The sequence below is a fragment of the Hesperophylax consimilis genome, chromosome 23, assembly GCF_061612785.1.
Source record: "Hesperophylax consimilis isolate HC1 chromosome 23, BYU_Hcon_1.0, whole genome shotgun sequence".
Classification (NCBI taxonomy): domain Eukaryota; kingdom Metazoa; phylum Arthropoda; class Insecta; order Trichoptera; family Limnephilidae; genus Hesperophylax; species Hesperophylax consimilis.
Genome location: NC_142858.1, coordinates 1,967,391 through 1,993,245, shown reverse-complemented (window position 1 = coordinate 1,993,245; position 25,855 = coordinate 1,967,391). Strand labels below are relative to the sequence as shown.

Here is a 25,855-nt window from a genome sequence, read left to right as displayed (position 1 = left end):
GCAAAAGAGAAAATCAACATGTACATTTATCACTCGACTATTTCACATTATATCGAAATGAACCTTTGACAAATATTTTAATAAGGACGGATTGTTTGAAAATTTGAACAATAATTCAAAGTTAATTTTACAGTTCTGTGAAAGATTTTTTCAAGTTCTGTCAAGAAACTTGCCTATAATGATATTGTAACAGAACTTGAATAGGACTTTCACAAAACCCTTAACCCATTGGCCTCAAACGACGCCATCCTGGCGGGTCTGGTGTCGTCGGCTTAAAAACGAAAAAGGGATACATTATTGACATCTGTGTTTAAAATTTTAAATGCCAATCGCTCTGTAGATAATTAAGCATTCATTTCGTAGTAATTGGCAGGACTCCGTTGGTACAGTTTTTTCCTGATATTTACGATTGAAATTTTGTTATATTTCAGCGTCATTGAATTTTTTTTTAAATAGCGTGTGGTTCGGGAATTGACAAGCTTGTTCGTAAAATGCGTGGTGGGCGGCTAACATCAGCCCAAATTGAAATAAAATATATTATGGTCATAAGTATGATTAATGTAAAACTTTTCTTAATCCAATTATAAAAAAAAGAAAAAAAAATGGGTTTTATGAAAAAAAATATTTTTATATCCTCGTTTAATCATATTATTATTATTTTTTAAAAAACTGCATATATTTTTTGCATACCTTAATTCAATGAACGAGTAAATTTTAAAAAATTGTTTCGTTTGTATGTTTAGTTTAAAAGTTATGTAAGATTTAGTACACCACTGCAGATTTAAAACTTCGGTACAAAACAATTCGGAGGCCAATGGGTTAAAATGAACGAAGAAATTTGATGAATTGTTCAAATTCTCTGAAACAACCCGTCCTAAGTGAAATGAATTATGTGTGTAATAAATATAAAACTTGTTTTACAGACTTGAATATTTCAAACTCAATAAATGTCATTTTAGAACAAGATTTAATTTTTTTAAATCTTTAAAGATGTATGGAAAACAAAAGGATTGTACATGCAAATCGTTTTGAAAAGCGTAATTTTGAAAGTATTTGTACCCATTTGTACTAGGTAGTTCAAATTTTTTCGATATATTTTGAAATCGCCGCCCGCAGACCCCTCTTATCCCGCAGTAATCCTATGGTACAGTACACTATTATGTAAGCAAAAATCTCTTTAAAATGATTCCTCTGTAAGATTATATAGATTTTATAATCCATTTGTGTAAAACTGCAAAATTTTAACTCGGTGACAAATAATGGAAACATTAATTTGATTTGCACAATAATAATTGATTGAAAAAAAAATTACAACACACAATATATTTCACATAAGCTTAATCAAAAAGATAGATATACCATCAATGAGATATACCATCAAATATAGCAGAGTACATATAACATTTTATAAGAACATTGACAGTTATATAACAATAAAAGCATTTCCTTCCTAAACATCAATCACTTTTATAATGTGAGTCTACATAAATAATTACATACACGGTATTATGTATTACCATTCATGAAATGAATTGATATAAAGATTATTTTAAAATTTAAATCATGCAAATCTTTCAATGCAAAAGTATAAAAACCCCTAACTATGAAAAATATATCTCATAAAAGCGGTTTTGATTATAATTTCAATCTCTAATGAATAATCTCTCATAATGTGCTACTACATAGTCAAACTAACCAGTGCTGAAACAGTGCAAAATATTTTATTACCAAAAACTAGGAATCTCTAACTTTTATGTTATAACATTGCATAATATATATTATATCTGGGAAAACAACACATATAAATTTTTATCAACATAATTGTTATTTTTTGCCAGCAGCTAGTTAATATATGTTTTAGAAGAAAAATAGTACATTTGAATGTTTCATAAGATAAACTCTAAAATCATCATTAAACCTGTTTTATTCTACAGGTAAGCATGACTATTTGTTTGTTAGTTCGCTCCCCTATCACTGTGATGGGATTGTTAGGCTGACTTCTAGTTTGAGATGGGGCGTTAAGAAGTATATAGCGGAACAACCATAAAACTAAGAATCAACGAAGAAGGAGTGTGTTCAACCCTTCAGTTGGGTGAGAGCAGTATGTATTTTGAAATGTAGGCGAGACTCCAGAGAATAGCCTGAATAGTTTTTGCTGCAAAGAAAGAAAAACAACAATAATCAATTTATTAAATTGTATCGTTAAATATTTTTGAATATATATTGAGCCCATTGTAGTAGCATACGGTAGGTACACCTTCCCGCCTCCTTCCTATGTGTAATATTATTTATAAGAGAGTACATATGCATATGTATAAGTAGTTGTATTAACAGCTCACTATCCACACACTACCTCCGAAGAATCCTTCAATATTTTTTCCACATTGCAAGGGGATAACAAGAGAGTTTATAGAAACTTATCCTAATAGAAAATATTCCAGGAATAAGTGTTACATATAAATACAGTAGAACCCCATTAATTCGAACCCCGATAATTCGAAAAAACGCGTAATTCGAAATTTTCGCCAAAAAATTTTCCGCAGAAATTTTTTTTCATACAAAATGGTTTTTTAATTCGAAATTCGTTAATTCGTAATTCGAAATTTATTTTTGTCCGCGCACGAAAATTTGTTCGTGTAATTCGATAAAATTTGATTTTTGCGAAAATAAATCATAATATTTCGTAAATCTGAATCTAAAAGTCACCCGTGGCGGTAAAACGCCGAAAAATGTATTTTTACGTGGTTATACATCATCCTAATTAGTATTATTATTTTGTAAATCTGAATCGATTTACACTGGAATGTCGTATTTTTTCCAATTAATTTGGAATATCCGAGATTGAAGGGCCGAGAAAATACGTTTTACGTGGATATATGCCGTAGTTTTACGAGTTTACACCAAATATCTGAATTGAAAGGGTCGGCCGCGATGAAACTCGGACGCGAAATTTCAATTTACACGGAAATATATCGTATTTTTACTAACTTTACTTCGAATATCCGAGTTAAAGAATACGGCGCGACAGAAATCGGCGATTCGATTTATGTGGAAATATATCATATTCTCACGATTTTACATCAAATATCTGAATTCAAAGGGTCAGCCGCGACGGAAATCGGCCGCGCATTCTCGATTTACACGGAAATATATCGTATTTTTTGCGAATTTATTTCGAATATCTAAATTTACAGAGCCGGCCGCAACGGAATACGGCCGCGAATTCTCGATTTACGCGGAAATATATCGTATTTTTACATATTTAAATTCAGATATTCGAAATAAAGGGCAGGCGGCGACGGAAATCTACCGCAAAATCTCGATTTACGCGGAAATATATCGTATCTATTTTTACGAATTTAAATGCAGATATTCGAAATAAAGGGCCGGCCCCGACGAAATTGGCCGCGAAATCTCGATTTACGCGTAAATATATAGCAGTTTTACGAATTTATTGCGAATATCTCAATTTAAAGGGCCAGCCGCCATGGTAATCGGCCGCGAAAATAAAGAAATAATTGGTATTAATACGATTTTACTCCTAAAATACCACCCGGATTTGAAGAGGCGGCCGAGAAAATCGATTTTTGGCGTATTTTTTTTTTTTTTTTTTTTCATAAAATTTCGAATTACGTGGGAATTTGTTAATTCGAAATTTAATTTTTGATGTCCCGTGGATTTCGAATTAACGAGGTTCTATTGTATGCAACTATAAAGGCTACCTACATTCATTAATTTGCCTTTGATGCTTTCATGCACTGGAATCCCGATATTTGTCTATGATTGTGATGGAAAGAAAGTAATTCTTTAACAAAACAAGATGAGACAGCAGCTCTCGCCTTGTGTGAATCAATAACATATGATATTTTATTTTAAAAGTATAGGACAATGCTAATCTGAAGTAATTGGTGTATTTTATAGCCCAGCGAGGCAAATTCTACCTGGAATGATTGGATAATCATCAATCAATAATAAAAAAGTCGTATTTTTATTACCTTTCCAACATTTAGTGAAATCAGGTTTTGATAATGCCTATGCTGCTTTGGGCATGTACCCTTTTAAACCCGAAGTATCCACCCCGTTTGCTGCTTTGTATTAGTAAATGAAGCTCTTTTCAGGATAGGTTGTAGGTATTTTTAAAAAATGTTTTTATAACTTATTTCGCAATATGTATACCTATTTGTTTGCTGATTGCAAATTTGACTTTTAATATGAATCCTAAGTTGCAGTACCATTATCACAGGTTACCTACTCATAGGTACACGACCTGAGGTAAGATTTCTCAAAGGCTAATTAGATTCCTTTTCTTTAAAAAAGGATGGCGCCCATTACCCATTATTTTAAAATACACTAACATAAGGTCAATCCCCGCCTGATGGACGGACCAGGTGGAGGAAGTCACGGCATGCAGGTCTAGCCAATTCCGAGGAAGATAACTTCAGGATGAAATGTATTAATATTAGGTATGTAATTGCAGTAATTACCGAGCGTCTTCCAATGAACCAATGGCTTTGTTCTTCTGACCCATGTTGTTGAACAGGAGACCAATCTCCACAATGGCGTATGGGATTAGGAAAGTATCCTCTTTGATTTGCTTCTTCAAGCTAAAAACAGAATATAATGTTTAATTATTGGAATTATGTATTACATTATAGGATTCAATAATAATCTACTGTTAAGTACTTTAATTTATATTATTATATTACCCGATAACTGTGTCCAGACATTTTTGGGCTTGTAGATGCGCCCCAAGGTGACGGAGAGCAGAACCCTTCAACAGCATAAGAAGAGCTTTCTCCTCAACACCACTAACCCCAGAAGCCTCGGTATTTTCAAGCAACTGGAAAAATTAACACATAATTTTTTTTTAAATTTCCTATTACATCTTAATCCCTTGCTCCTTCGGCGTGCTGCCTCTATCATTTTATAGGTTGTTGTGTAATATATTATTATAATCTTATTTTACCAAGTACACAGTTATAAAATCCAAAAAGCAGACTATGTGCTGCAAAAATCGGAGGAAACCATTTTGTTTGTTCCGCGTGTATTATTTAAGCTCTTGGACTCTTATGCAGAATTACTCTTAGGTTTAAAGCAGTCTTGTGTTTTGAACGCAACCTAAAATTCGATTTGCGGACTCATCTGTAGACGCAACTCAGAGAAACCATTCTCGCGTTCCGAGTGCGGTTATAAATTTCTAGTAAAAGACATTTGTGAACATGACGTTTAGTCACGTATTTTCTATTTTTTTATAGGTGTGATAAAAAAATAGAAAATACGTGACTAAACGTCATGTTCACAAATGTCTTTTACTAGAAATTTATAACCGCACTCGGAACGCGAGAATGGTTTCTCTGAGTTGCGTCTACAGATGAGTCCGCAAATCGAATTTTAGGTTGCGTTCAAAACACAAGACTGCTTTAAACCTAAGAGTAATTCTGCATAAGAGTCCAAGAGCTTAAATAATACACGCGGAACAAACAAAATGGTTTCCTCCGATTTTTGCAGCACATAGTCTGCTTTTTGGATTTTATAACTGCACTTCAAACACAATAATGTTTTCCTTTAAAATGTGTCAGCAGATGAATCCACCACTGGAATTTTATCATTACATTCTGAACACAAAACTGGTTTTAACTTACTTTCAGTTATGTACTTCTTGTGCGAATTCCCAACTACACCCAGAACACGCAAATGGTATCCTTCTCACTTATGCAGATGAATCCGCAAATGTAATTTTATCTATAAGCGATTCCCCAGTTTAATTAGCATTACACTCAGAATTTCTTGTTAGTAAAAGAATTAAAATAAAATTCAAAAGGGTGGATTGGATCGCCTATTTATTTGTGTCTAAACTGCTTTCTAGTAATGTTGGTGCATACGTAAGTAACTGCCAGATATGTTAAACTTTTTGTGATAATGTCTTAAAAATGTATCAGAAACACCGTGAAAGAAATTTGTAGTGAGCAGGCCGTACAGAAATGCTCGCGGGCAGCAACAAAAAGCCTCACAGGTGCTAATATTATTAAAGAAAGGCATTATTGTAGCCGAAAATGTCTTCTTTTTTTCAAGTCACTGGTCCCCACCCCTGCTTTAAAGAGTCAAACGCCAATCGTTTTCCGGAGACATTTTTATGACTGAAATTGCCTATAGGTCTCCAGAAAATGTTCTAATATCACCCGAGCTGAAATTTTTTGAATCGGTGATTCTATCCATATTGTAATTGTATTTATTACTTCACAGAGCTTTCACACAAACGATGTACTAAGTCTAAACTTAAATGTATGGGTGCAAAAAAATAATTTGTATTAATATTGTAAAGCATAATTTGCAAAAAGTGTATTGTATTAAAATAATTACGCTGATTGACGCTATCTATGAACGTGTAGATTATAACGAATGTTACGATTACCCTTAAACAAAATACCACTAAAATGTAATTTGGAATTACTTATTTCTCATATCAAATTCTTTTACAGGATTACCTTGAGTACTTTATCTCCAACAGAGAAGTTGTTGCTGAAAACACGAAACATGTTCCAGAGATACATCATCTCAATTGCAGGCAGTAGGAGTCGTTCTCCCTTCTCAATGAACTTCAGGCAACGCTTGATGACAAACTTCTCCATCGGCAGAGACTTGCCAGCGATTCTCTGCTTGTAAGATGGAGCTTCACTGGAAATAAATTGAGAACCTGAGATGACTTAAAGGTATGTTAACAATTTGATTGTTGAAAATAAATGGAGTTAGAATTGAGGGGGAGATACTGACAACATTGAACTTTTACACTACATAAAGATGAACAGTTTTTTTTTTTTTTTCCGGGTTAAATCTTCCCCATAGGAAAAACTAAACCCTTCCACACACTTTTCCACAAATGATCATCTAGTCAATCAACATTATGCAAGTGCATTATATAAGCAAAAGAAATACAAAACAATACAAGAACAACATGTCAACTCACCAGAGATCAAATGGGAAAATAATTCACCAACTCCAGATATTTTCATATCAGAGGGTTCGGCTCGGTAGAACTTCTAATTAGACCTATCCCTCAACATAAATATTTAAAAAATCTTTAAAAATAAAATTAAAATATTTAAAAAGTAATATGACTATTGTGAACTATTTAATTTTATTTAACTATTTAACTATCTGGGCTTGTCGCCTAATTTATTTTTATTTTTATTTTATGAAAATGTATTATATTTAAAGAGTTAATAGTGCAATTACTTTTAGAATATCTCCAAAAATGACGGAGTTATATGCTAAGTTAACATTGATAAAAGTATACAATTGTATCTTGTATACTTTTAAATGTACTTCGTGACGTCACACGAAGTACATTTCATAATTCGAATAGCAGTACTCACATGTTTTCAGTCATTCGCAAATATCAACGCTTCGACGGCTTTTATCTTTGGTACTATTCGGTATTTTCTAAAAATTCTAAAAGTTCTGTCTTCAGCATGGCAAACGTTACAAATAATATGACGCAAATTACTGAAATTCCGTGGTAGAAGATAACCTCAATAGTAGTAGGATTGTTCACTTTACTTCATCAGACGGATGCAGGTCGTCTTCTCAGTGGCGGTCAGATCATCCCAGGCCATGATCATGATGGCAGCCTTCTGATAGGAGTAGATGGTACGGGACCAGCGGCTTGCTTCCAACAAGTAGTCGCAATACAGCATTGCCTCAGGCCAATCAAGGGAAGTGCTGGAAAACATTAATTGTGCTTTGAAAAAAGGACAAGTAGAGGGCTAGAATAATGGACCAACAAAAATATGTATCTACCTACATTATAAAAAAGATTAGAAAATAGGGCAAGATCTAGTTTACCCCAAGTTACTGCTAGAATTCACGAGGCTTCGTGCCCATCTGATATATAACTTTACTATTACGTAGATATACAAGGGACATTTAGTCAATGTTATCAAAATGCATTTACATTTTACTTATACCTACCAGTGCACCCATAAGAGCTCCCAGAAGCATATGTGGTGGAACTGGGGCCATATGTCCTGGCTCTCCCAGGACCGCTTGTACCACATTACGGCCTCATCCAAGTTGCCTTTCATGTACTCTAACCGTCCCTTGAAGAATTGGAACCACACGCCTGATGGATAAGCCTGCAAACATATATTTTTCCATAATTAAATATGTACCAATGAAATTAAAAGGTTTGCATAGTAAAATGGGTACCGAGAACAGAGCATGGGTTGTGGATGAATGTTATTGGGTAAACTACGTAATATGCATGTTATGTGAGTGAAGCGAATAAAGTGCACTGAAGATGACAGAATGGAGTTCCAATTAAAGCTAGTTGGTCAGTTTAAATATTCTTCTATCTATTCTATTCTTTGATAAGTGAGCATCTAAGAATATTTGTCGTCCCCCGAGTGGTAATATATATTACATTGTGTACATTTATTTCAATAAAATAGGCCAATTGAAAGGACACATCACCTCCAGGATAAGACTTCAACAAAGAGACTACATACTGATCAACATTTCATAAAGAAATAGTAATATAATTTTCACTCTGTTTAGTCTGTGATTGTGAAATTGAATTGTTAAGAAATCACCTCCAGTTGCTTATTGATGATTTCATCACAAAGGACCAGGTCTCCAGGCTGGTCGGTAATGGTGTAGCAGATGATGAGATGATAGCCTAGAATGGTCATCACACATAGCACCTGTCTGATACCACCTTCCCCGTTCAACCCCTTCAGCAGCTCACTGATTCCTTGGTTCTGTTAAACACCAAATTAAATAACACACTGCCATAATTCTACATATCGCTACATGAACGTAAATGTCGCCGCAAAAAATTTAAATGTGTATTGTTTAAACAGAATAAAGGTTCACATATTTAATAAGTCAAACCTTTAAAAGATAATAATAATATTTTACGCTTATTACAATCAAATTTTATAAAAGAAAAATAATGACGCATGATGAAGTTTCCAATTGAAACCATAAACTAGGAAACACTTTAAAACTAGCGGATTGTATAAAACTTGTGGAAGTAGCAGATTCTCTGTTTTACTTTGTAAGCCAATACAGTCATTACACACAGTCTCTATAAAAGCGCTATAAAACAAGCTTTGAGTGAGTTTGCATTCACTCGGAAAAGCTTTTACCGGTTACAGGAAAGCTTTCAATGGGCAACCTACTTTCATTGTTGACATTTTCCATTTTATACCATTGGAATGCACAAGGAAAATTGAATGGCAATATTTAATTTTACTTACAATCAAAGCTAGTGAAACCAGTGAATTTATTTCGCAATAATTATCAGAGATTTAAGAAATTTTAATAGTTTTAGAGATAAATCAAAATAAAGAGATTCTTGCTTGTGTAGTTGTGTACTATATCATAGGGACCCTGCACGGTAAGAGGGCACAGCGAATCAGGTGATCCAAACTAACAATTACAATCAAACATGCGCTCTTTAAAATGATTTTTCTGTCCTTCATTTCAATTATAACTAAAACGGAAGATTTTTCTAGTGACTCCACTGATTTAGTACGTATATATAACAGAACAACTATTGAAATCAGCGAAGTCACTAAAAATAACAACAGCAATAAAATGCATAGATACAGCAACATTGTATTTAATCCAGCGCAGGAAAGGATTAAGTACCTACTTCAGCTAATGTTTACCTTGTCTCCGCTGAACCCAACGAACTCGAGCAAACGAATGACCCGACCCGGCAGAAGGGAGATCATCAGGTTGAAGGAGCCAATGCCCATTCGTACACCGCTCTCAAAGTGAATCTTGGAGGTCTCATTCTCCCAGTTTCTGACCTTCAGGATGGTTGCGCATGCCCTGCAAAACATCAATTGTCACATTATTTTTTATTGAGAAATCGCCCAAATGCTCCCAACCGTCTGAAGCCGGTGAGATTATGGCATCCCCTATTGGGGAATGTTGTGAGGCTGAAGGTAGCAGGGAGGGGAAGAAGATGGGGAAGAGGAAGGTGGGAAAGTACCTGGCTGTTCAGATCTGACCACCAAAAACCCCCTTACACAGCATTATTGTTTTATATTCATATTCATACACCTACCCGACTCAACCATTCACTACACTGTTTATCTTATTGAACAATTGAAAATTACAAAAAGAAAATATAAAAAAAAAATATTTGAGCATTTAAATAAAATTATTTTTCTGAGACTCAAATTTAGATATCTCAAAACTTGTGCTTTAGTGGTTACCTGGTTGGTGACTTTTAACTGAACAGCGACAATATGACATTTCATATATATTTTTTACAATTCTATGGTGGAAAGGACACTGAGTTGAAAATAGTTATTAGAAACTCCAGGCTGAAAAGTTGTACAAATTTCAAGATGCCAGAGCTCACATTTTGAGAGTTCTCGCTGCTTCACAAAAGTTTTAAATGTCATAACAAAAAATAATGTTGTCGGTTTTATCTACACACGATCTTAGCCGACATGTTGGGTTTTGAAAATCGGATTGTATTGTTGTGTAGGGCCTATAAGAACAGTCTGTGTATAATAGAACTTGTATTACTTGTAGCTGTTGAAGCATGACTTGATCTTCAGACTTCCCTTCACCAGAGACAGGAGCTCCTCATCCTCCATGAAGGTCAAGATGGCTTTCAGCAGTAGCACCTCGGCGTAGCACAACTCGGCATGGGCCTCCACGTCAGTTATGGTATAGTAGTTTACCTGCAAAATTCAGCGATTCAGAGATAATCACAATATAATAGATATATAATGTTTATAGGTAAGATGTACATATGTAGATAATCACATATTGTTTATGTCATAATTTTTAATTTATTATTAATCCCACCTTCTTTATAATTCCGCCCGTCAAGGTCTCTGTGATGGTTTTCTTCTTACGCTGGGAGGAGCAGAGGTTGATGCAGTGCTTTATCTTAGTATTCGCATCGGCAATCAGCTCCCTGTCGAATGTTAGTGTGGCGGAAAGGAAGGCGAACACACACTCACCGGTGGCGTGATATGTCGAAGTCTTCGCCCTGAAAAACATTCATACATATTGTTCCATTACAAAAGAAGAAATTGAAGAAAAATAATAAATAAACCACAAACCTAACCTAAAATATTCATGCACCATGTTCTGGTTTGTCTCTGGTCTGTTTATATTTACATATCATCATCATCATCATCACTTTTGGCTCTACAACCCCTGGTGGGTCTTGGCCTCCTCAAGAGTCTTCCTCCACTCATCTCGGTCCCGCGACAGCTCTCTCCAGTTTCGAAGCTCCAAGGCAGACAAATCTTTGAGGACGATGTCGCTCCATCTTAACCTTGGCCTTCCCAGGCTCCTTCTCCCTATCGGTCTTGAGCTCAGCAGGGACTTTGGTTCTTGATGCTCGGTCATTCTCTCCACATGACCTAGCCACCGAAGTCTTCCCAGTTTTATGAACTTATATTTACATATACATAATAATAAGTTCGAAGGGGTCCAAAAACTTTAAAACGTGTGAATAATTATGTGGAACAAAAAATAAGACTTGATTTAAAACAAGGGGAAGTGCGACGGAGTACGTCGTCGAGGGGTAAAGCTCGTGAATTAACAATCCGGAAGTCGCGGAATCAAATTCTGGGAAGCACAAGTAAATTTTATTTGTATTATTTCACAATGAATTCATTTAAAATAATATATAGTATTTTTGCAGAATGTTCCATTTTTGCAGTGGAAGACACTCTCAGTATCGCCCTGGTCTAAGACCAAAATTCAGAATTAAAATGTTGCTTGAAATGGCTTTAGCCATGTTTGGTGACCGGATCTAAATAACCAGGTACATCCCCACCTTCCTCTTCCCCATATCCTTTCTTCCCCACTACCTTCAGCCTCACAACATCCCTTAATTGAGGATGCCATAGTCTCACCGGCTCTAGATGATTCGGAGCAGTTGGGACTCTTGTGTGGTATTCTCACAAAAAAATAATAAAAATGGAAAGGAGAAAAAATTCGAACTAGTTTGCAACTTCTGTCGGCAGTTCAATTTAACCCCACAAATTTCCAAAGATACTGGGTGCATAGAGAGGTTTATCAATTCAGATTAAATATAGACTCGCGATTCAATTCAAGGGGGCTTCAGTAGTACAAAGTACCCAGTGAGGCCCAAATTAGAAAAATATAATAATATTAAAAGGTTTGAAAATACATAGTACTGCTGTATAAAAAAAATAAAAATTTCGATGTATTATTTTGTATCATTCTGTAACGAAATTAGATGTTATAAAATATATTTTTTTATCCATCAGACACTCCACGACACAAATAAGGGTCTCTTTAAAATCAATCAATCATCATTCCAATCGGTAATTTCAAAAAATGATTAGTAGGAATGGCCAAGCAGGAATCTCCAAAATTTATACAAATTATCCGCCATTTTTCCTAAAACAATTCAAATTCATCAGCAAAAGTGTAATATGCTCATAAATATAGGCTAAAACTCACAAGTTTTCAAAACATTGCCGTAAAAGACGACAAGCGAGAACTTATTTGAAAACGATAACAAAAGTATACAAGTGAGTTTAGTGAGTATTTCATGTGCAAATAGTGAGTATGGTATACAAACTTCTTACTGACTTGAACCGCGCGGTGTTTTAAAGTACTAAAATGCAGTATATCACCTCCTCGGGTTTATAAGCTGTGAGCTTTCAGCGAGGATTCTTAACACAAGCGGGGTATTGCTTTTAATTATTTCCGATGCTACTCTCGCATATATTGCAACGAGTAAATGGAATGAATTGCCAGGCAAAAGTTTACGTTCGTTTCGCCATCCCAACTTAAGAGCTGTGGCACTTATTATACAAAGGCGACTCAATAATAATTGTTTGAGTTTTTTATGTTGTCGCCGAAAGGCCGGCCTTGAACCAAACGACGCCTGGCGCTGTATTAGGGGTTAAGTATTATCAGTATCTTGGCGCTCGGAGCAGACTGCTCCAATTGCGCCTGCACATGGCCGACCCTGGATACACCAGATGTTCTGTAATTCGGTTACAGAAATTAACGATTTAAGAATATCGTTTATGAAAAATAGAGGTAATAATACGCTAAACTATGTAAGACGGTTTTACAAATGATGTGATCAGATTAATAATGCTATTTTCCCAGCGTGGTTGTGTTGAACGTGCAAACACGGTTCATTGACAACTCAGTATAGTGGCTATTCAACACACATTTGAAAAGTCATATTTAAAAGTGATAAAAAAATGACCTTTAAACCTAACATAACCTATTTAACCGTTTTTTTTCATCACTTTTTATGACCTTTCAAAAGTGTGTTGAATTACCACTGTTCTGAGTTGCCCGGTTACCGCAACACACAACCCGCCATATGAAGTAAATATTCACAAGATAATAAAATACAATCTTATATAAATACAATGCAACGATGATTAGAGCGTATTAAACATGAGTAAGGGACACTTAATGGTTTGAAGGTGTAGAAAGGATGGACCGAGAGAGGGGTGTCAGGAGAAAGGTGAAGGGGAAGATGGAAGGGTCCGGAAAAGGCGCCAGGGTTCCACCTCCTGGCACTGTTTCCGTGTGACTCAAACACCGAACACGTGTGACGCGTGACCAAGTGAATCAAAGACTTGCGTCGGGATATATTAAGATAACAGTATAACAGAATAGTGTATCAGACTATTTATTTTGAATGAAGCAAATAGTGTGTTTTCATCCTGTCTACTCACGTCTGCAGGAATCGCCATCTGCGTAAAGAGATCTTATCGCCATCTGCGCCAGGAGTGCGTGATTTCGCCCGAATCCGAATGCAACGCATCGAGGTGGATGTAACATTCTTAATCGGGCCACTAACAATAACACTCCTTATGTAGATGGGGATAAGGATAAATTCCCGCTTAAAATCAGTCGCCTGATTTGATGTATGCAACAAATAAATATATCGCCAAAAAGGGTATTTCATTTTAGTTTGTTCAGGCACAAATATTTAAGGACGGGTTGTTTCGGAGAATTTGAACAATTCATCAAATTTCAACGTTCATTTTCAAGTTCTGTGAAAGATTTTTTCAAGTTCTGATTTTATTTCAGTCTTGTCAAGCAACTAGCCTACAATGATATAATAACAGAATTTGAATAAGTCTTTCACAGAACCCAAAAATGAACGTTGAAATTTGATGAATTATTCAAATTCTCCGAAACAACCCGTCCTAAATGTTTTGCACTTCAAAGCCGTTTTTATGGGCCTAGTGCTAAGATATTATTTTTTCCCGAGCTTTTATATAAAGACTCGTCAACAAATACTCGAACAAATTTCGCATCTCCGAAGAACAACAAATCTTCCGGTTACGAATCTTCACAAAATTGTTTATCGTTTATTAGTTTAATGACTCAACTTTCTAGGGTCTGGGCCTAATTTTAACAAATCTTACCATTGTGTTTGTGTGATGAAGAGATTCTTAACATGGCCCGACTCAAGTTTCTGTTTCACTTGATCGTGCCATGTCTTCCTCGGACGTCTCCGACTTCTGCTACAATTCACATTTGCATCATATATTCTCCTTACACTCCTTTTTTCGCTCATTCGCTCTACATGCTTTTCAAATTCAAATTTCTTTATATTACTCACTACGCTTAAATCAGCCTTGCACTCTTTGCGGATCTCCACATTTCTCACACGGTCATACATGGTTTTACCACACATACGCCTCAGGGATCTCATGTCTACAGCATTCAGTCTACTTTCATCCTTTCTCTGCCAGTTCCATGCCTCACTTCCATACATCACGGTAGATAACAAAAAATATTGAACTACAGATTACCTACCTAATAAAATATATATACTATTTTAGAAATGTCTTAAATTAGCACCATTGTTCTTGTCACACGATGCCGTGCTAGAAAATCTGTTCTGCGGTGTGGTATCTTGCATATTTAGTATCTTGGTAACGACTACAGTTGAAGTTTTTAAATAAACTATGTAGCATTCCAAGAGGACAAGGTTATCAATAGAGTTATACACCGTATTACTATACTATTAAAATGTTTCAAACTGAAATAACCTGCCACTTATTTCCATATTAAAGGTCAAACTATGGGTACGTCGAAGAAAGGCTTTTTCTCTAAAATATTTAAAATCGAAAGAAAAGTTAAAAGTTCCTCAATCTTCGCATTTCAGTCCTTACACGTTTTCAAGTTTTTTCAGTACTTAGAAGTTCTTTGATCCGAAACATTGTAAGTGCATTTTAATTGTACGCGCTTTTCACATTAAACTTAAATAAATCCGGAAAATCTGAAACTAAAGAATGTCTTACCATGCTTCGGTTATCTCGCGGGCTTCGATGAATTTGTTATTAAAGAAGTAGTCGATAGCCATCTGAGACTGCTCCATGGCCTTGTCCAAGTCCATCGCGGATGCCCTGTACAAAAAGTATAATTCTAAATAATAACACATAAAAGGGTGATACTTTAATAATATGCACCCGATAGTCCAAATGAATTAGATAACATATTTGTGGCATCTCTAAGGACCAATGGTTTCATAGAACTTACATAGATACTTTATACTACTACTTACGTTAATAGATCCGTTACATTATCCACACGTAACGTCCATCAATCACATCATTGATTCTAGTCATACGAATAATTGAAGTCAGATTACATTTGCGTTCAATTTCTATGGAACAATTGGCCCTTAATCAGACTATTTAAAAGATATCCACTTGTCAAATATACCAATTTCGCTTGTTATTAAATCTCATAAAAACAAAATAGTTTTTCATAAAAATGGTTTACGGACTTAAACTACTCTAAATAAATTTATTTTAAAAACAGGTAACCACTTACTTAGCTTCCGGAACTAAAATCAATTATCGGGACTTACCTATTTACAAATAGATTTACGTGTTAATGTTTTATTTATTTTATTTATTTATTTATTTATTTATTATTGGATAATTTGTATAGCGCCGCTTTTGTGAGATATCACCTCAGGGGCGCTTTACAGTTGATGCAGGTATTACAGAAAATATAAATATTACAAAAATAGAGTGAAGTTAAGTTAAGTAAAATGAAGTAAAGGAACAGGTGACACGAAGATAGAAGATGGAGACTCTGCAGCAAGAATCCCAGGTGGTGAAGAAACTGGTCCAGCTGCTGCAGCGAAAGAGTCCACCGCGTCCACCAACAGTGCCAGCACGAGGTTCGTCATCCGTCCAGGTATGTGTCTGCTGCTAATAAAGCGCTGACACACTATCCTCTCACAGATACCAGACCTTGACAGCACCGCTGTGACGTTCTACGAAGATAGAAGATGGAGACTCTGCAGCAAGAATCCTAAGTGGTGAAGGAACTGGACCAGCTGCTGCAGTAAGAGAGTCCACCGCGTCCAACAACAGCGTCCAGGTATGTATCTGCTGCTAATAAAGCGCTGACACCTCACATAGATAAGAGACCCTGGCAGCACCGCTGTGACGTTTGGCAAGTCCATCATTTATCTCCATGTAATCCTGTTCCTGGTAATTGTTGAAGTGGTGCATTCTGTCCGCAATAAAAAGCGACGGTTGGGTAATAAATTGCCCTGGGCTTAGTAAAAAACTTGCCAGTGTCCAAGCTTGCCCAGTTTCCGAGAATTTTTTTGAAAACATCTGGAGTGTATTTACTGGTCGCCGTTCGTTTCGAAAGTCCGATATTTTTGAGCAAATTTCAGAATATTCACTTTAAAACACTGCACTCAAATCACATATTATAAAGTTCTAATAATTATTAAGTTTATTTTTATTTAAGTTCAAATGTTGATGGATTGATTTTAAAAATAATTTCAAAGGGATGTTGCCTCATTTCCCTTGAAAATACTAAAAAAACACAAAGCGGTTGGAGGAAGCGTTAGGACGCGTCCTGCTGCCACGAAGGGCGCTACAATACATTTTTGTACTTAGGCAATTATTATTTAGTATTTATTTATTTATTTATTTACGGACAAATAGTCCATTAACAACATATTAATTACACGAATAAGTTTTATAAACAGAGATGACAGTGAAAAGAGAGCATATATAAATGAGGAGCGAAGACAATAACAATGACAATAATAATATAAAAGTAAGAATGGGAGATAATAATAAGTCAAAGCATGAAGATGGTTCAAAGGGCATTAGAAATTAGACATTGCGTATTGACTGTCGAAAGTCATTTAGGCATATACCACAAAATTCAATGCTTTGACTTGACAGTGAGTTGACAAGTCTCGACATTCTGGACAAAGGAGAATGGTATCCATAATTGGTAGAATGTTGATTGACGAACAGCAATTCATTATTTCGGAGTCTACGGGAAGGGATGTTGAATTGGATAAGTTGCAACAAAGCAGGTGAGTCTGTAATACCATTGATAATCTTAAATATGCAAATCAGATCAGTGTCCCTTCTACGTTTAGTATGTAGGCACTTACATGACATCAATGTCGTCAGCATCCTCGAACTGTAAAAAAAACAGAAGAAACATATAAATTCAATAACTAAATCGCAGTTGAATCTTACTTACAAAAAATTACAGTCACTTTTTATATTTCTTGTAAGAGAAAAAATCGAATATCAGTCGTAGAACACATACACAAACATGTTAACCCCTTAGGTAGTTTTGAGCCTTTCAGCAAACGGTATATACGGTTCATAGTAGTAGAGTATTTTTGTACTTTACGGCATAGATGAGATGGAATCTTAAAAGTTGTTTTATCTTATTTTGTACGTGAGAAATACGATTTAACGATTTAAGCAGTGTTAGAAAGCAGCAAAACACGCTTTTTATTTTCATTTAAAAGTTTGCCATATACACTTGTAGACAATTTTAATATATTATAAAAGGTCATCGACCACCATTGCTTGTAAATTATACACTACAAAATCAAGTAATATGATGTAAACATAAATAATACTACCCAATAAAGAAAAAAAAATTATGGAGCGATAAAGTGAAGTGACAATTTATAATTCGTTATTTTCGTATCAAGTGGTATTGGTAAAATACCAGAAAAATTCAGTAAGCGACAAGAAGTCTTTAAAAAAAAGACATTTATGAAATCAAAATATTAATATTTTTAATTGCGTATGTCCATTTATAATATATTAAAATCTAAAAGAGTCTTTCATCTACTTTCTAAAACAGTAATTCATTTTGGGATATGTTGGGATATTTGGGATATAACTCAGGGGTTAACAAAATAGGAAAATATACCAAGTATGCAAGTCTTTTTTAATCTTTGGTGCAAGAGAAGAATTCAGAAAAACGGTTTTTTTCTTTAATAATTAGTCGTATTACATTTTTTTGTATGCATTTCCCCACCTAATAAATCCATACTGAGTTAAAGAGATGACAATCGTCCAATAGACTAACTTTAGTATGTAGTCAGCTCTATGGGTTTATTATTTAGTGCGTCACAGCAAATATTTTATTTAAAAACTGTAATTTTGAAAAAAAAATAATAAATACTGTTACTGTTGACAGTAGCTCTGTTCCCTGCATAATGATGTAATTTTGTTAACAATCTAAGATAACCATAGATAAAAATGTAATAATGCAACATTATTTATAATGTACATTATGATGTTAGTTATAATAACATAACGAGCCCACAATAAACTCCAGCGAAAATACGATAAAATGATTATCGTTAGTATGCTGTAGAAGGGCAATTTGAATGCAATTAAACTAGAAACCACCTTAACTCAGGCCAGGACACTGAATAAAATCGGCCTCTTATTTATATAAAATCATGTAGGTAAATTTATGGAAGCCATAAACATAATTACGTACAACTTAGAATGGCTTATATTATATTATAGGAAGATCTTATGGAAATTTGAGGCCGTTCGATTCAGTGTCCGGGCCTGGCGGTAGTAGCCTGTTTAATCGCCTCAACTTCATGTAATATATTATAATGTTTATCTATTTACATATTATAATATATATATATATATGTACACGGAGAAAAATGAGTATTGCCGATTGATTAAAAACCTGTTGAAAATGAGATTGTAGGTCGTATCCTAATTAACTTTTAGTACATTCATAATATGTATATCGGAACACCTGCGTTTATCCTGATAATATACAATGACTAAATGAAACACAATCTTTGAGGTACTTATTTAAAATACTAAGAAATTTTAAACTAACCTAAATTAAAATAATGAAATAAAGCAATATTTTTTGTTTAAAACCACGAATTTTTATTAATTTTAAGACCGACCGGTTTCGCTTCACTCGAGCATCGTCAGGGTACAAAATTAAACTGTTATTATATAAATTAAACTGTTGTTATAATTAAACTTCAGTTTAATTTTGTACCCTGACGATGCTCGAGTGAAGCGAAACCGGTCGGTCTTAAAATTAATAAAAATTCGTGGTTTTAAACAAAAAATAATGTTTTATTTCATTAAAATGTTAAAACACAAAGTGAATGCTTTCTACGAAAATATAAATTAAAATAAATTATACTATGGTGTTTAATCATAAATTTTGCAATTATGACTAAGAATACATGTTAAGTGTTGAGGCTGTCATTTTAAAAGTTAATTTAAATACATATGAATATACCTACATTACAATATAATAGCTCGATAGGTTTGTTAGGTCAATTATTTCGAATTTGGGTGAGGGCACACGAAAAGGCCCTATTATTACCTTTGATCCAAATTATAATGTTCTTTTTGAAATTTGTTTGTGTATCACATTTTTTTATGTTCTCTGCAAGAATATTTTAAAATCTTGTTGCAATATATCTAAAATTTCTTTGACCGAAGGTAGTTTGCATTACAAAAATTAGATAGTGTTGTGAGTGGAGAGTGAGGATAAGATGGAGTAAACTCAAGGGGTGGGTACATGCATTTTCAGACGTTATCACTAAAAAGCGTTTTATACTTTTAGTATCGCCCTGTTAAAAGTCCACCCTAAAGAATCGAAACTTTGCTTGAAATGGCTTCAGCCCATTAAGTGACCAGATCGGAACAGCCAGGTACTTCCCAGCCCTTTTCCCCTCCCTACGTCCTCCTGCCACACAGCATACTCTAAAATGGGGATTCCATAGTTAACTAATTCCGGGCTGTTGGAACTATCGTGCCATAAAAACATAAATAAAAACTACAAGCAATTCCAAATTGTGGTTTTTCACCAAGATATTTACGTAAAATAAAATATTTTTTATTGCCGTGTGCCCTTTTCTGAGGTAAACCTTAATAACTCATCTAATCTCTATTAAAGGTACAAAAGATATATATTTTTAATTAGATCTCTTATCTTAAAATCAGAATGATTGTGTAAAAAAAATAACGGCAAATGATAATAAAAAAAATGTATGGATACGAGTCAGGTTTAATAACTTGCCATGGGATTGTCACCTTATATTTCAAACCAATAGTGGCTAAACTAGCGTGGCCACAACGACACAATGTTATCTTACTTAGCACAAAGAAAAACGTTGTTCTGTTAAAATTGCCCAAAATCTACAGTGGGTTGCCATATTAATAGGGACACCTATGGAAAATGTGTTTTTCACACTTTGTGTTCATAAAACAAAGATGTTTATAATTTTAGGTGCGGTTATTATTATTTATTAACAAGGACATTGTATTTTGAAAATTATATGCACCGTATTTGTCCTTAATCTGCGATTATTTTATTATTTTTAAACATTATCGAACAAAAAGTTAATATTTCGTAATTTCACCTTAAGCCGCAATAACAGCTTGTACACGTCGTGGTATACTATCAATGCACAATTTTGCAGTAATCTTTAGTTCAGGAGAATGATGCCACACCCGGATGAGGGTTTCGACGAGCTGCTGCTTCGTTGTGACCACCTCCTTGGCAATCTCCCTCTTGGTGAGCTCCTACAGGTTTTCAATAGGGTTCATGTTAAGGAAATTCCCCGGCAAAGTTAAAACCGGCACATTTTTTTCAGCCAGGAGTGCAGTGACAGTCCTGGCTTTATGACAGGGTGCGGAGTTGTGCATATAAACGTATTCCTGGCCACCAGGGAACCATTCTCCGACTTGAGGCAGTAATCGATTTTCCAGTATTTGTCTGTACTGATCCTGCCTCATAGTCCCTTGCACGATGTGGAGGCGCCCCATCCCTTTGGAAGAGATGACTGACCACACCATGATACTGGTAGGGTGTTTGATCGTCTCTACAAGGCAGTCCGGATGAAATTTCTCTCCTGGGCGTCGTCTGACGAACTATGATTTATCCAACAAAATTTGGAATATGGACTCGTCAGAGAAGCACACCTAAAAAAAGGCCATAATCAAACTAATGGATTTTTTTTAAAGTTTGATAACCACAAAATTGTTAATTACCATATTCCAGTTCTCTATAGTCATGTTTTGGTGTGCGTTGGCCCATTCCAGTAGTTTTTTCCTCATATCTACTGTGAGGCGAGGTTTTTTAGCTTGCCGATGGCCAATGAGGTTCTCCTCAGCCAATCTCCTCTGGACTCTCCTTTGGGAGACTTCGATATCATCTTCCTTGATCATCAAGGTCAGACGAGCCACACTCTTTTTGCGGTTTTGGAGACAGACGTCTTTGATTTTGCGGTCAGTACGAGGTGTAGTGATTCGTTTTCTGCCACATTTCCCATTGTGATTCAATTCAAGGGGCAGGTTTTGATTGATTTTCTAATTTATCCTGTTAACCACAGACTTTAAAATACCTGTAATGGTTGCTATTTCCATTTGGGAATGTTGAGTGTTTAACAATAGTGTCTTCACTTCTGCACATTTTCTTGGGGACGTGTCTGAAGACCTGGCCATACTGAAAAAACAGAACATTGGACTCAATATGGAAAAACTATTCACTGAAATAAGATATGAAAAAAAAAATTACAAAATTAATACATAATTAATAATTACTTACATTTTTGTACAGCTTAACTGTTAAAACTCTTAAATATAATTATTATGTATATTTATTTACCAGAACTTCAATCACGAATTTTCACAAAAATGCTGGCCACATGGAAAAAACCTTAAATTTTCGAGGGATGTGGCACTTTGCGAGTGTTGCCACTTCTTAAAAGTATCAGTGGTGATACCAGCAACAAAAATAACAAAGGAATGGCCATCATATCCAAGTTATTTAGAAGTAGAGACAACGTAAACATAAAAATCAGGAAATATTGGAACTGTCCCTATTAATATGGCAACCCACTGTAGTCACACTCGGATACGTGTGAAATCTTTCCTATCATATATTAAAAACCGATTAGGTATTATATTTGACGTCATACTACTTGTATTGTATTTATGTTCACATGTAATAGGTATAAGCCCAACTTGGTTTTGCATTAAAAAAAGAGGAAATTTAAACAATGTTTTGATACTGAATGGAGTTCTTTTACGGGGGCGATATTGACAATATCTACACGGAGAACACTTACTGATATAAAATATAGCTATTTATTAAAAATCTATGCAAATTTTTCGTATTCAAAACGGGACTGCAGGCCTTTAACGAATGAATTGACAGATTTCCTAAAAAACTATCAGTAAAACATTCATGTGTTTAATGAAAATGTCGAAACACGTGTTCATAAAAATTCTAATATTGTCGCAGTTCGTCATTGCTTCACGTTTTAACAGGATTTTAATAACATGGATATACAAATCTGGTCACAAATCACAGCTAAATACGGGCGATACTAGATACGAGTATCTATAAACAGTACTCGATATGTACTCGTAGAAAAAGTAGTGACTAGATCTGAGCCTAGGGCCTTCTCATCCCATCTACGTTACCGTTGTTTGTTTTTGTCTAATCACGATGAAGGTGTTCGGTCGGAACAATATTTTAAGACAAGAAATGCTTGAGGGTAGTATTATAACGCGTGCTGTAACAGAATCTCACATATTCTATGTTTCTGCCACCAAAAGCTCCGTTTAATTATCTTTTCATTTATAATATGCCGTTTTGGTGAAGTGGGAGAGGTTAACCTTTCCTTATCTGTGGTGTGTATTTACTACACATTGCTTCTAATAACTTTAATAACTATATAAATATTATAAATTCTGGGTTCAGATTTTAGATATTCCTGCGTTATACATTTATGAACTGAAATAAAAAATAAAATTTTACATAGTTTTCAAATTCAATTAAAAATCAGAGATTTTTGTTGAAAATCGGAAACAAATACACCAATACAATCAAGCGTGTTACAATGCTACGCGAAGAGTGTGCGAGGAAATGACACGCTATTGATGTCCCGCTTTAGTTCGCTATGCGGGAACATGAGAAATCCATACGTCCGCAGTTGTATTTTGATTTAGACCATCGATGCCTACGACTGTGTGTGTGCTAGCCGCCAGCCAGTCGGTCGCGGACCGTCGTTAGATGTGGACCCCACGCACGTTTTTTTAGCATCTGCCGATGGTTTATTCATGATTTCAGCAATTAAATTACAATTATTATCACTTTCGATATAAATATTTCGATATTCTATTTTGATTCTGTGGTTAACTTCTATATTTACATGTTTTACTTCAAGTCATACTATCACATCAACAAAAAATAACCAAACATGTTGAACAAGGTTCCAAGTAACGTACTGTTACATTTCTGGTTGAACAAGGATCTAACTATCTAATGTTCAAGAATCTAAAATATACATTAAATTTTTTTAAAAATCGTTTATAGTGAAGAACTAAAATACTATACATTAGATCAAACCATAAAGGGCAGAATTTGTTATAGACGTTACAGAAATTGACATTGTAATGTCTGGACGCCATAACTCAGAATAGGTAATTTCCAGTTAGAACCTTGTCAAACCAAAGTAACCATATGTCAAAAACCGGGTGGTAGCTTAGCAAGCGCACGCAAGCAGGTGTTTTTTGTCATGCTTTAGATGAATACACATATATTTTTTTAATTTAAATCGTAGTGAAATAATCCCCTGAGACTGAAAAATGGCCTGTAGATACGTTTTGACCCAGCAGGGTTAGTTGTAATTTGTTACATGTCGACGGTTTCCCCGATAACACCAAATAATAACAAGTATGTCCCCATACCTGTGTACGTAATCAGGATACATTCGCATGTGTATATCAAGAAGAGGCACAAAGCAATGTTTTGCAATTCGTTCATAAATAGCCCGCCACCCACATAGCTACTTGAAATTTATGCCTACTGATAAAGAAAACAATTATAAATATTGCATCCTTTCACCCATAGATAGCACTTCAACACTAAAAACTGAGTCGCTTGAATTTTGTTTTTATTTTACGTATTATGTATTAATTAAAATAACACATATATATATATATATATATTATAGAAAGCAATCACTTTGTGGTTTGACATATTTAATAAAATACTTTTTTATTTATTTTTCGGAATAACTTTATTGAGTAAAACCTCAAATTGTAATATTTAAATATTGAAGACAATATTAATGATTTCTAAACGAAAATCTGAAATAGAAAAATCAGAAAAGGAAACGGTTAAAAAAAATAAAAAAATTCGAGTCCCAGATGTGACAGTTTCCTTTTCTGATTTTTCTGTTTCAGATTTTCGTTTAGAAATCATTAATATTGTCTTCAATATTTAAAATACTTTTTGTTTTAAAACTAGTTTTTAATAATTTTTAGAACTGACCGGTTTTGTACGGGAGTAAAGCGAAACCAGTCGGTTCTAAAAATTATTAAAAAATTGGGGTTTTAAAACAAAAAGTATTTTATTTTATATATACCTATACATTTATATGTATTTTTTTAAACGAAGTCCTCGTGGATTTTTTCCGTAAAATTGGGTAGGTTAGTTAAATCTAGTTACTATGTATATGTGTAAATATGGATTCATCGTACTGCCACAACTCTATTGTAGTGATGTGTTTTGGGGTATTATGCCGTTTTGCGCTACATCCATATTTAGCTAACGTTTCGGACAGCATTGCAGTGTCCATCATCAGGGCAGATGTGTAATTTACTTCAAAAGAAAACAGCGTCTGAATATTATTTGACGAATTTTAAAATATTTGTCCAAAATCGAATGACTGCAAAATAAAGATGTTTTTTTCTGTAATATGACGATGTTATAACATAGACAAAAGGTTTATTAAGAAACTATAAATTATCCGTATTCTCAATAGAAAAATCTATTCACCAGTATTTTCCAAACCAGCTTAAAATACATGCAGTATGCTAATTAACGTGTTTTACAATTGAACATAGAGACAGAATAAATAATAACAAGATAATGTTGTTAATCGTAGTTTGTTATTTCAAAAGAAATGTATAACTATTACGGTAATTATAAACTATTACGCGGTTGTTAAGCGATACTAAAATATTGCGGCACATGATTCAGCCTTGGCAAATAAGTGAATAACTCATTGTTCAGCAAATAATGTCCTCCTCCCCTGATATATTGTGACATATTACACAGGGATTCTCAAACATCTCTTTTTAATTTTGTCAACTTTCATTACCAGTTCATCAAAACCAGTAATCTTACTTTTTTCGGGGTTTTATGCCATTTTGAGCTTCCTCCTTGTTTAGTCAACGTTTCAGACAGCGTTATAGTGTTCATCATTAGGGCAAATTCTTAGAGTTAGTTTTTGAACCTCTGTCACATTAGACAACGACAATTAATGCCATTTTGATTTTATTTTCACTTGCCGATGATTTGACAGTTCTGACTTTGGAGGAAATGTATTCCTACATCTGGCTTAATTTTTTTAACGTTTTTATGTTTAAAAAACAAAAATAATACAAAACTTGTTTCTGAATAATTCTTATAAATTTATTCTATTCTTATTTTAATATATTTTCAAAACATTACTGCGGCTTTGAAAATAGGGTGATAGTAAATGACTTAGGTCGGG

The 25,855-nt window shown here is 34.4% G+C and overlaps 1 protein-coding gene across 1 annotated transcript in view; it reads right to left on the bottom strand.

Moving 5' to 3' along the window:
- Window positions 1–825: 825 nt before the first annotated feature.
- The window catches only part of LOC149412209 (tetratricopeptide repeat protein 39B-like), an 82,357-nt gene continuing 57,327 nt past the window's right edge, over window positions 826–25,855 (bottom strand). Inside the window, exons 4-15 of the mRNA XM_089645758.1 lie at window positions 17,432–17,460; window positions 15,294–15,398; window positions 10,831–11,017; window positions 10,546–10,703; window positions 9,672–9,837; window positions 8,589–8,756; window positions 7,969–8,132; window positions 7,558–7,719; window positions 6,486–6,675; window positions 4,707–4,840; window positions 4,485–4,604; window positions 826–2,155 (exon numbers count right to left, since the gene is read on the bottom strand). Coding sequence (XP_089501884.1) covers window positions 2,077–2,155; window positions 4,485–4,604; window positions 4,707–4,840; window positions 6,486–6,675; window positions 7,558–7,719; window positions 7,969–8,132; window positions 8,589–8,756; window positions 9,672–9,837; window positions 10,546–10,703; window positions 10,831–11,017; window positions 15,294–15,398; window positions 17,432–17,460 — 1,662 coding nt within the window. The 3' untranslated portion in view covers window positions 826–2,076. The remainder of the gene's footprint in view (window positions 2,156–4,484; window positions 4,605–4,706; window positions 4,841–6,485; window positions 6,676–7,557; window positions 7,720–7,968; window positions 8,133–8,588; window positions 8,757–9,671; window positions 9,838–10,545; window positions 10,704–10,830; window positions 11,018–15,293; window positions 15,399–17,431; window positions 17,461–25,855) is intronic.